Below are 13,002 nucleotides of genomic sequence, written 5' to 3'. Positions count from 1 at the left end.
GTGTGTGTGTGTGTGTGTGTGTGTGTGTGTGTGTGTGTGTGTGTGTGTGACACCAGTGTTGATGCTGCAGTATCTGCACCTAAGACAGATGACAGAACATAGATTTGGGGTGTAATTTGCTGACTTCGAAACAAACTTAGTGGATTGAGTGAACTGTTTGTTCAGAGAGTGAATCTGTGCAGTGTAATAGAAAGGAAAGGGGGATACCTGGTCAGTTGTACAACTGAATGCATTCAACTGAAGTGTGTCTTCTGCATTTAACCCAACCCCTTTCAATAATGGTGACTATCCATACGTTATGTATTGTAAAATTGTCTAGCTTGGACCTGTAACTCATTCTTTGTGTTGTCTGTAGCTAGGTTTCCATACAATTGGCAACACATTTTCATGTTAATATAGTATTCAAAAATCCACATGAGGACAATGTGTGCATTTTCCCACCAGTGGTGTGTTTCCACCAAACGGACTTGCTGTGGATACTGTATCTGTCCTGCAGACTCAGAGGAGCATGACTCGTCGCAAAGTTCTGCTTGACTGAGAGGGATAGATGTTCACCTTTATGGAACTCCCTCTTATCCACTTGCTGTGGATAAAAATCACTTGCTGTGGATATCTGTGAGCCAACAGCTCCCAGATACAGTGTGGGTAGGCTAGTCTACATCGATCATGTCACCAGAATAAGACCCTCGATATTTATTGGAAAGGAGCATCAAGCTCATCACTGTACACTTTCACCACCCTGTGAAGTTAATTATTTTATCTGTAGCCTAATAAACCACATGCTTTCCCAAGTCATAGTGGGAGGACCACACACCATATCCTCTTGTGACTCCAAGTTTACTTCGATATGATGGTTATTATATCAATATTTGAGCATAAAGGCATTTCCACTGCCATTTCACGCATGAGTAATTTTACCGACACAAAAAGATCCCACCATGTCGAATGAACAAATTCTTTGTCAGCATTTAGAAAAATGTACCGAAACTTCCTGTTTCCATCACAGCTGTCATGATTTTTTTTATACGGTATGACTTTACTCGCATAAAAACTATGGATGGAAATGTGGGTTGTGTCATGAAACAGTACTTTGGAAACATCCAACAACATATGATTTGATTTCTGAAGCAGTTTTCTCTCCAACTGGCCTGAGCAAGGATGCTCCAATAGGTCCATCAAAATGTAATCTCTCTCTCTGTATTCTTCAGTAAATGCATATTCTATGCAATTATCTCTGTCTGACACACACACATACACAAATGCAACTCTCTCTCTCTCTCCGACACAGATTGATTTAGCTATTCAAGGAAAAACAATATAGTCCTCCAGGCCTTTGACAGATACAAGTTGCTATTGTTCTTCTTTTTCAATTAATTATTGTGTGAATACTATTCCGGTAGTAACATATGTGGTTGTCTGTCTGACATGTAGATGCATGAGCGAGCATGGCTCTTCTTTTTCTCTCAGGGCCTGTTCAGCAATGCCTCTGTTTTACCTTAAGCTCTGCTTATCACCTTATCACCAGGGGAAATGTTAGTCTGGCGAACACTGGTTGGCTCTCCTCTGTGTCTTTCTTACTCAATCACCCACACGCACAGCCACACTCAGCTCCCCGGCCCTTTCCTTCACAACGGTTGGATTTTTAAATTGAGAAAACCAATCAAACCCATTGACCCATTTCTAAGCAAATATTGCATTAACAAACAGCCTCCTTTCCAGACCAGTGTGGTCACAGCTCTCCCTGCGCTGTGAATCACATGGGTCGCTTCAGCCAGGCTAGGGAAATGTACACTCACACTGCCAAAGAACACATTGAATATGAACATATATAAATATGTCTCTCTGACTTTCTTTCTATTTATCGACAGTGCCTTCAGAAAGTATTCATACCACTTGACCTATTTCACATTTTGTTTTGTTACAGCCTGAATTCGAAATGGATTCAATATTTTTTCTCTCGCCCATCTACACACAATACCACATAATGACAAAGTGAACGCATGTTTTTTGAAATTTGAGCAAATTTATTGACAATAAAATGCAGAAATATGTAATTTACATACTGTAAGTATTCACAGCCCTGAGTACATGTTAAAATCACCTTTGGCAGTGATTACAGCTGTGAGTCTTTCTGGGAAAGTCTCTAAGTGCTTTGCACATCTGGACAATATTTGCCCATTATTCTTTTCAAAATTCTTCAAGCTATGTCAAATTGTTTGTTGATCATTCATTACTAGACAACCATTTTCATGTAATGTCATAGATTTTCAAGCAGATTTAAGTCAACACTGTAACTCGGCCACTCAGGAACATTCACTGTATTCTTGGTAAGCAACTGCAGTGTGTTTTGAGTTATTGTCCTGCTGAGAAGGGAATTAATCTCCCAGTGTCTGGTGGAAAGCAGACTGAACCAAGTTTTCTTATTTTGCCTGGATATTATGGACTAATTATAATGCTGTTGATCCATCCTCAGTTTTCTCCTATCACACTTATTAAACTCTGTAAAGTCACCATTGGCCTCATAGTGAAATCCCTGAGTGGTTACCTTTCTCTCCGGCAACTGAGTTAGGAAGGACGCATGTATCTTTGTAGTGATTGGGTGTATTGATACACCATCCAAAGTGTAATTAATAACTTCACCATGCTCAAAGGGATATTCAATGTCTGCTACCAATAGGTGCCCATATTTGCGAGGCATTGTTCTTTGTGGTTGAATCTGTGATTGAAATTCACTGCTTGACTGAGGGACCTTACAGATAATTGTATGTGTGGGATACAGAGATGAGGTAGTCATAAAAAAATCATGTTAAACACTATTATTGCACACAGAGTCCATGCAACTTATGTGACTTGTTAAGCAAATGTTTACTCCTGAACTTATTTAGGCTTGCCATAACAAAGGGGTTGAATACCTATTGACTCAAGGTTAAAGCTTTTCGTTTGTAGTTAAGTTGAAAAACATAATTCCACTTTGACACTATAGGGTATTGTGTGTAGGCCAGTGACAAAAAGTCAAACATTTTAAATTCAGCCTGTAACGCAACAAAATGTGGAAAAAAGTGTGGAAATACTTTCAGAAGGCACTATCTCCATCTCCTCCGTACCTCTTCCATCCTCTCTCTCCTTGTATTGATGGCTCCCTCTCTCAATCCATCATCATTAACCTTCTCTCCTCCATGGCAGGTTCCAGAGGAGGCCTCTCTGTTGCTGGCGTCCCCCAGGATGCTGCTGCCGTCGTCGGGTACTCTGCTCAACAGTGCTCCCCTGTCAGTCCACCACCAGATTCAGCTGCTACAGCAACAACTACAGCAACAACAGCAACAGACACATGTAGCTGTGGCACAGGTAGGACTGAGACACACATGTTTGTGTAGGTTAACAGATGGTGTTGTTTGAACTACAGTGAGCTGGTCGTTGTTCCCTCCTAGCTACTATCTTGTTTGTCTGCAAGCTCTTCACTTTGCTAATATGAACCTTTATGAATCATATGTGTGACTTATCTGTGACACCAGCTCTCCCACACACACACATACAAAATAATACACAAAATACCAATTACTCACCACTAACCCAGCTCAGCAGGAGGATTATTTACATAATTATTGACAAAACATGATTAATACACCATGCGGTAAAACATTTTACAAAGTCCAACTGTATATTCTCTACAGACTATCAGTAACATTTCAACTATCTACTAAACCTAACCTTAACCCTAACCTTAACCCTTACCCTAAAATGAACCCTTACCCTAAACCTAGTCCTAACCCTAACATTATTAACCCTTAGTCTAAACTTAACCCAAGCAAACAGTTGCTTATCAACAGATACAGTAGTATGAACAGCTCTACAGCATCTACAGATGGACTATCCGGACTACCCAGATAAAGTCTGACCCACCGTGCCTATTGAATTACTGTCATCTTTAGAGTGCTGCACTGTTTATACAAGAGACTAGAATGGTTTCAGTTGTGTTATTATCAGAATTTGTGGACAAATTTGATGACCTGAGACTCGATTTGATATAAAATAACTTGAGACTTGAGTTGGACTTGAGACTGATGACTTGAAAATATCTGGCCAGGTTTGTAATGTTTTGCCACTCATTTTGTGGAACAGTCTACGTGGATTACTCCAAACGCAGCCAGAGACAGTAGCCGGAGCATTGCCCTTGTAACATTAAAAAAACTCCAACAAATTGGCTAGTGAAATCGGCACTCTGATTGAACCAGCAAACTGTCAATCAACACAGGTCTGGTGAGCTAGCGAACAGATTGCTGATTTGCTGTACAGTTATAGGATTGAGTGCAGTGCAAACGTCAAATTGTAGGGAGAGAGGATTGCTGTAATAAATAAATATGCAGCTCCAAAGATTGTTTGGTGATCAAGAATATTCATTGTTTACTTCGCTCTCCAAACATACGCCAGTGGAGAGTGCTTTTTTTCTCTTGTTGAAATGTTTGCTGCTGCTTTCACATGTTTAAAAGCATAGGCCCTATGTGGTAAATCTATATTACATTTGTTATTTTATTTTAGCCTTTATATAACTAGTCAGTTAACTAGTCAGTTAAGAACAAATTCTTAATTACAATGACGGCCTACACCGGCCAAACCCGGACAACGCTAGGCCAATTGTGCGCCGCCCTATGGGACTCCCAATCACGTCTGGATGTGATACAGCCTGGATTTGAAGCAGGTACTATAGTGACGCCTCTTGCACTGAGATGCAGTGCCCTAGACCGCTGCGCCACTTGGGAGCCCCAACATATAATAATACAATAATTGCTAGCATTTCACCATTCCACCCCCGTAACGTTTTTTTGCAACACATAGACATTTCTGCTTAATGTTTGATAGGCCTACGATACATTTTCAGTTAGCCAACCATTTCTTACACTGCTCTGAGTGGGCACAATGTTTATAGCGCACATGAACATTCACAAGACTCATGAGATAGAAGTTCTGTTTATTTCATTAAATGTATGGTTTCCTTTGTTCCTATTTCCCGGGTTATGTTGGAATTCTGTGTGTCTGTGTCCTAAGTCTCTGTCATTGTTGTTGTGAGTAATAGGAGCGCGCGCACCTCAGTGTGCATAGAAATAGGCTACATGGCCTTCGCTCCACGCTTTGGAGTCAGAATGTTGAATAAGAGAAAAGGATTTTTCCATGTAATCATGTTGTTGAAATATCATTACATCTGGTTTTAAGACAAATGTAACAATGGATGTGGAAATTGCCTTTTACATTATAGAACCAGTTTATTGGTTGTAGTTGCCAATAGGGTAATTGTATGGTCCTGGGGACCTAGTGCTTATATTATGTACAATTGGTGTTCCTGTTTGAGATCCTGTTAGACAGATTCAATGTGGTTTCTCAAGGGGAGGCTGTACAGCCTTGCCCTCTCCCTGTGTCTGTTCAGATAGGACAGGTTAAGCCAGTTACAGAGGCTAATTCTTTTGGAATATTGCCCGTGTGTATTTGGTAAACCTACTTGTATATTTTGTAGAGATATGGCGCTTTCACCATTGGATCACCAGACCTGTAAATAAATCTACACTCTCAGCACATCAACCTGCCTTGCCTTTCATGCCCTTATGACTGCTGTGCAACCCCTAGTAGCCTCAATAAATATACAAAGGTTTTTAGTTCAAGTTGTTGCATGTATAGATTTTTTTTAAACTTGACTTGAGACTTGACTTAAAACCTTGTGACTCAACTTGCTCTTAGAATGCACGACTTTGACTTGACTCGAGGCTTGACCCGTTCTACTTGGGACTCGGCTTGAGACTCAGACCTTGTGACATGAGACTTGCTTGTGGCTCGAATAATAGTGACTTGGTCACACCTCTGGTTACTATTGTATAAAGTCCGATCGGTTTTCAATGACCTAATTAGGACACATAGGTCATACGCTCCTCACACTAGCTATGCGGAATCAACAAACACACACAAGCACACAGTCAACGAAGCGCCTGGAAACCAGTGGCAACAATTTCACAACTGTGCTCAACCTACTATATTTACACACACACACACACACACACACACACACACACACACACACACTGTCAGAGAGTTAGCAACAAGCCTGACAGTCTCACACACGGACCTCGTAGAAGGTAGTAGAAAATCACTTTTGACACTATGTCTCACATACACAGTCTTATGTCACAGTCTACTTCATCTTAGGCCTTTGATGTTATGCGATGAGAGCTAATGGTGTAGTTTATTCATTTATCCAGCAGCGTGGTGGGAGATGGTTCCCTGGGGAAAGCCCTGCCTCTTCAGATACAACCACAGACAGTGTTTTTGGCATTGAAAGAGAACTTTCCTTCTACAAATCCCAGGCATGGACATGGGAATTAGATACAGCAGGGGTTCAAACTGTAGAACCCAGTTCCTACATTTGAATATAAAAATTGATTTTATCAAACAAAATTATGCTACATTTTATCTCAGGGACCCTCAGGATGACAAATCAGAGCAAGATTACTGAATGTAAGTACATTATTTACCTTCAGAGGTGAGTGGCTCAAACCAGTTGCCGTGATAAAAGTTTTGTTGTTGTGCACTCTCCTCAAACAATAGCATGGTGTTTTTTCACTGTAATAGCTACTGTAAATTGGACAGTGCAGTTAGATTAACAAGAATGTAAGCTTTCTACCCATATAAGACATGTCTATGTCCTGGAAAGTTTGCTGTTACTTACAACGTCATTTTAGTCACATTAGCACACGTTAGCAACAACCGTCCCAGTAAAGGGACACTGATCCTATGGGATCCTTAAGAGGATATTATTAACTTGTTACAGTTAATTAGAAACAAATTATTGAGCCATCAATAAGACCAGGCTAGAGTAGATGTAGTGTATTGAGACTAAAGACTAAGTTGTGGGTGGATGCTAACCACCAAGTCGGCTCCAGTTAGAGTGAGGTGGACAAGAATCCAATGAACACTTGACCATTTATCATCAGCACCAATGAGCACCAATGAATGCTAATGAGTCCAAACATAACACATCAAGCTAGTAAGTTGAACAATGCAGTTTGGTTGGACACTCCAGAGCCCTGATGGTCACATGCCTCAGCAGGTACAAACCCAGCAATGCCTGTTCACATCCGCTCTCTCCTTTTCGCAGCATGAAGTTGGTCACGGCAAGATCAGGAAGCTGTGAACATCCTAGAAGCCTGAACTAAGAGATTGCCAAAGTACCCCGGAAAGGCAAAAGTATACAATGCCGAGATCCAAAAGCCCATCGAGGCAGGGTGCGTCACCATGCTAACCGGAGAGGCAGGCCACCAAGACCACCAAGATTGCCCAGCCTAGCTGAAGAGGTCCATCTTCTGTGGTCTCACGGCAGTAAGCCCCAGTCTACAAGTGCCTGGCCTCTTTGGTGGCTCTCAGGGAAGATGCTTCCTTGGCACAGAGAATGGGGGTAGGATAGTGTCACCTACGTTAAGACGTTTTGTTCCAGCCTCTGGGATGTTCACAGCTTTCTGGTCTTGGTGTAACTGTGTCACCAACTTCTTGCTGCGGAAGGGGAGAACGTCAAGCTGCAAGATTCAATCCACATGTTGGTAGATGTCATCTACCGTCGGGCAGATGGATGTGAACAGGGTCCTCAGTGCCTCCAGTCCCAGAATTGATAACCTGTGGAATCCTCTCATCAAACCAAACTTTGCTTCAAAGCATTTAATTATTGTTTATTTTATTAAATATGCAGAAAATGCTGTAAGGTGTTGATAAGAACATGTCTGTCTGGCTCAACTTGAACTTTGTCTCCCTCCCTCACTCTCACTCTCTTTCTCTCTCTCGCTCTCCCTCTCTGCTGTTATCTTTATCTCTCAATCATCACAGACACATTTAGTATCTCTGTTCTCCGTGTTATTATTCAGGCTGCATTCACCATCACCACAGAGCAGCATTTTCGGAGCATGTCTCAGTCACATCTCAGATCAATCCAGGACAAATATGACACCTTCCTTCTCCAAGGCATGTCGGACTAAACTCAGTTTACCTTTCACACTTTGATCAGTACAGCGTATATTCTCCTCATAGTCACATACATTTTGGCCTTCATATCTCATGTTCTGTCCTGGCGGTGCTTGATGTGTCGTATTGTGGTATATCAATTACCCTGACAGTGCCCTTAGACTGTCGGGATTTACAGATGAGCTCTGACGCTGATGGCCCGCTTTAATGGAGGCTAGATCACTGCTATTTGTCGCTAAGTGGAGTGATGATGGAATCTGATCTGTCTTTTACCCTCTCTCCTTCCTGGCGTTTACCGTCCAGGGGTGAATGGAGGATGAGAAGATGGGGAAAGAGGAGGGTGAGGGGTGTGATGGGGAGAGTACAGTAAGTGGAAGTGGGAGAGAAGAGATAGGATGAGAAGAGGGGAGGGTGTGGTGTTGAAGGGGAGTACATTACAGTAAGTGGAAGCCTTGAGATGGAGTGGCTCCATCTTGTGTCTGCACAGTTCAGAGGTTTCTCATTAGACACAAAGTCCTTCAGCTGTTTTTATCATCTCATCACCATCAACTGTTTCTCTTTACAGTAATTGCATCAATAATGATGACAGAAAGCTATACATCCACGTTACCTTGGTTACAGAGTTTTCTAGCTGTGGTATGATGAAAGCAGAATTGTATCTTCTGACTCTCTAGCAACAGCCTCATGACTCCATTCATGCTCCATTCTCCTTGAAGTGAGAGCAATGCAGTGCTATAGAGACATGGGCTCTATAACAAGCCAAAAGATATGCTCCTTGATGTAAGAAAACCACAGCAGAAAAGTTCCTATAGAAACCATCATAAAGTTGGAAGAAGTGCTCAATGTCAAGTTAGAAGTACCACAGTAGCACTCATTGTCAACTATTCACAAGGAGATGGGCCTCGTTCTTTGCTATATCCCGATCGCTTCTCTTGTCAGGATATATGCAACACATCCAATGACTTACAGTTGAAGTCTTAACACGTTTTTCAACCACTCCACAAATTTCTTGTTAACAAACTATATTTTTGGCAAGTCTGTTAGGACATCTAATTTGTGCATGACACAAGTAATTTTTCCAACAATTGTAGACCTCCACAAGTCTGGTTCCTCCTTGGGAACAATTTCCAAACGCCTGAATGTACCACGTCCATCTGTACAAACAATAGTACGCAAGTTTAAACACCATGGGACCACGCAGCCATCATACCGCTCAGGAAGGAGACGCGTTCGGGCTCCGAGAGATGAACGTACTTTGGTGTGAAAAGTGCAAATCAATATCAGAACAACAGCAAAGGACCTTGTGAAGATGCTGGAGGAATCGGGTACAAAAGTATCTATATCCACAGTAAAATTAGTCCTATATTGACATAACCTGAAAGGCCACTCAGCAAGGAAGAAGCCACTGCTCCAAAACCGCCATAAAAAAAGACAGACTACGGTTTGCAACTGCACATGGGGACAAAGAGCGTACTTTTTGGAGAAATGTCCTCTGGTCTGATGAAACAAAAATACAACTGTTTGGCCATCATGACCATTGTTATGTTTGGAGGAAAATGGGGGATGCTTGCAAGCCAAAGAACACCATCCGAACCGTGACGGGGGTGGCAGCATCATGTTGTGGGTGTGCTTTGCTGCAAGAGGGACTGGTGCCCTTCACAAAATAGATGACATCCTGAGGGAGGAAGATTATGTGGATATATTGAAGCAACATCTCAAGACATCAGTCAGGAAGTTAAAGCTTTGTCACAAATGGGTCTTCCAAATGGACAATGACCCCAAGCATACTTCCAAAGTTGTGGCAAAGTGGCTTCAGGACAACAAAGTCAAGGTATTGGAGTGGCCATCACAAAGCCCTGACCTCAATCCCATAGAAAATTTGTGGGCAGAACTGAAAAAGCATGTGCAAGCAAGGAGGCTTACAAACCTGACTCAGTTATACCAGCTCTGTCAGGAGGAATGGGCCAAAATTCAACCAACTTATTGTGGGAAGCTTGTGGGAGGCTACCCGAAACGTTTGACCCAAGTTAAACAATTTAAAGGCAATGCTACCAAATACTATTTGAGTCTATGTAAACTTCTGACCCACTGGGAATGTGATGAAAGAAATAATAGTTGAAATAAATAATTCTCTCTTCTATTATTCTGACATTTCACATACTTAAAATCAAGTGGTGATCCTAACTGACCTAAAACAGGGAATTTTTACTAGGATTAAATGTCAGGAATTGTGAAAAACGGAGTTTAAATGTATTTGGCTAAGGTGTATGTAAACTTCCGACTTCAACTGTACGTTCTGACTAATATTACCATGTAGACTAAAGCGCATGCACATCCCTTGATATTGTAGAACTCCGGGGATCAGTCTCTCTCCATGTGTACTGTTTCTGAGAAGACATGGCTCGGAATCCAAACAGCGCTGTTCGCTCCCATGATAATCCCAAGGGTTGTGTCCCCTGAGCCTGGTGTTGAAGCCTGGGCTCCAGGAGAAACAGGTTGTTTTCTTCTTGGTCTCTGGTTTCTATGATTAGTGACTAATGCCACTGCAGGCTGCAGCCTTTAATGGGAACCGTATTTCTTCTTCTCTTGGTTTAATCCTGCGACAGACCACTCATGGCACTACATTTTCATAAGCTTAAACTTGAAGTGTGACAGTCCTCGTCTTGCTCCTCGAGTTATGGGCTTTGGTGTGACACATACAGAAATACACAGACATACTTACAGTGACACTCAATAGTCTGAAGTCACTATTGAGTGTTTGTTTGTGTACAGGCATATCTCAGGAGTGTCTGTTCTCTCTCTCTCTCACGTGTATGAACATACTGTACAGCAGTATCTTGTGTGTGTGTTCTCTCTCTTCCAAATATGTCCTTATCTCAGGTGTGTGTGTGTGTTGTCTCCCCCCAGGTGCACCTGTTGAAGGACCAACTGAGTGCGGAGGCTACAGCCAGACTGGAGGCCCAGGCCAGAGTGCATCAGCTGCTGCTCCAGAACAAGGACCTGCTGCAGCACATCTCTCTACTGGTCAAACAGATCCAGGAACTGGAGGTTAACATGTCTGGGCCCAGGTCCAGTGAGTACACACAGGATGCATGACCACACACACACACACAAACATACGCATGACACACATGTACACACAGACTCCCTTCATCTCATTATCCACTCAAAGACCCTGTTTGTCTTCTCCTCCCCTATTGCACATGTATTCTCTCCCTCCCCCATCTCTCTCTCATCACACACCATATCACACCTCTTTAAGCTGACAGGCCAAGCGTAGACTCCAACGGACCCACCAGCATATTATCGTGTAACATGTTACATACTTCACACATTTTTCAGCTGCATCATTATACAACATGTTACACCTCAGCGGACCAACCAGCTCTACACCTCAGCCCCCTCCTCTCCTCCTGATATCACACTCCACACCTCACCTCCTCCTAACGTAGTGTTTGACACCGTTTCACACTCCCTACCCGGGGTGGATGGGAATCTTTAATGAAACTAACATCCCCCTTTTCTCCCCTCCCACTTTTCTCCCCTCCCACTCTTCACCTCCTCCAGTGGGTTCCCAGGACAGTCTATTGGAGATCACTTTCCGTTCCACCGTCCCCCCAGTGTTGTGTGACCCAATGACCCCTCGACTCCAGGACCACGCCAGCCTCACCCTGCCAGCGCTGGGAATCAACATGGGCGTGGGCCAGAACAGGACGGTCAACCCACTCTTCTCTTCCTCCCTGCCCCTGGGCAGCCCCCTAGGTAGGGAACAGTGTCTCCTCAAGCTTGAATGTTTCCGCTTCCTGCCCGGACCCCCAACACCTGACCCTCGCCCCGCTACTCCTCCACAGCGGAGGGGTCAGAATGGAGTGAAAGGTCAGGAGGGGTCGGGGGTGGTGATGTCATCAACCCGCGACGAGGTACTGGGCAGTCTAGAGCTGCTGAGATTCCGGGAATCTGGCATTGCGTCCGAGTACACGTCCACTGATGATAGTGATGAGACAGAGGAGAGAGAAGAGAGGGAGGATATGGAGGAGAAAGAAGAGAGGGAGGAGATGGAGGAGAGGGATATTATATACGGCTGGGGGTCTGACGAGGAGACCCTCCGCCTACTAAACGTGCTCAACAGACAGGGACCACCAGACTGCCTGGGAGATGAGATAGCAGTGTAGCTCGACAACACACATTCACAATACACAAAAGCACATTCTCGTACATGCAACACGCTCTCACACATGCACACACTCCTAAACACACACAGTCACACACACACCTTACTGATCGACTCAGACTTTAACACACATATCCCCACCAGGTAAAAACACTAGTGAAGAGCCATAACCTGACCCCCACTTCTCCCCCCTCTCTGCTCTCAGAATCATCAGAAACAGATTCCTTTACTGCACCTCTGTGTGTGTACCCCAGCCTACAGGTTATAGCTGAAACTGCTCCCCTTGAACTTTGGTCTCTGTCTACATACAGTGTAATGGTGTGAGGAGCCGGTAAGGTATCAGTGCTGTACAGTACAGGCCCTAAAGTGTACAGGACTGTTGACTGGTATACAGACTCTGTTGGTGTTTGTTAGAGAGGAAACCTTATCCACACTTCGTAAGCAAATACTATTTTTTAGTAAGAATATGATGATATCTGTATGTATAGATGGAAAACAACATTTTCTACATGGTCATGTGATGCTGTGTTTTATGTGTTATGTTGGTTGATACCGTATTATTCCAGTGCTTTTTGTTTCTGAATAATCTGTGTTTTGGAAGCATGTGTGCACTGGTTTTCACAGAACCACCCCTCCCCCGCTCTAACTGGTGTCTAATTTATGTCAATCCGGGATTATTCAGACCTCCCGGTATGCTGTTGCTTTTTCATTCATTTACAATACTTTGTTCCGTAACAGTGACTAGAGCGCCTACCAGAAACGGTTCCCCTTTAAGACCTTGTGCACTAACACCGACTTAGAGCACCTGCCAAATACTGCTCCTATTAAACCCTAGGCAC

The 13,002-nt window shown here is 43.2% G+C and overlaps 1 protein-coding gene across 1 annotated transcript in view; it reads left to right on the top strand.

Moving 5' to 3' along the window:
- LOC139578595 (carboxyl-terminal PDZ ligand of neuronal nitric oxide synthase protein-like) overlaps positions 1-13,002 on the top strand; it is a 240,252-nt gene that overhangs the window by 208,499 nt on the left and 18,751 nt on the right. Inside the window, exons 8-10 of the mRNA XM_071406421.1 lie at positions 3,184-3,345; positions 10,900-11,065; positions 11,560-11,754. Coding sequence (XP_071262522.1) covers positions 3,184-3,345; positions 10,900-11,065; positions 11,560-11,754 — 523 coding nt within the window. The remainder of the gene's footprint in view (positions 1-3,183; positions 3,346-10,899; positions 11,066-11,559; positions 11,755-13,002) is intronic.

This window comes from Salvelinus alpinus, chromosome 6 (genome assembly GCF_045679555.1).
Source record: "Salvelinus alpinus chromosome 6, SLU_Salpinus.1, whole genome shotgun sequence".
In the NCBI taxonomy this organism is placed as follows: Eukaryota; Metazoa; Chordata; class Actinopteri; order Salmoniformes; family Salmonidae; genus Salvelinus; species Salvelinus alpinus.
This window is presented reverse-complemented; position numbering and strand designations above follow the sequence as displayed.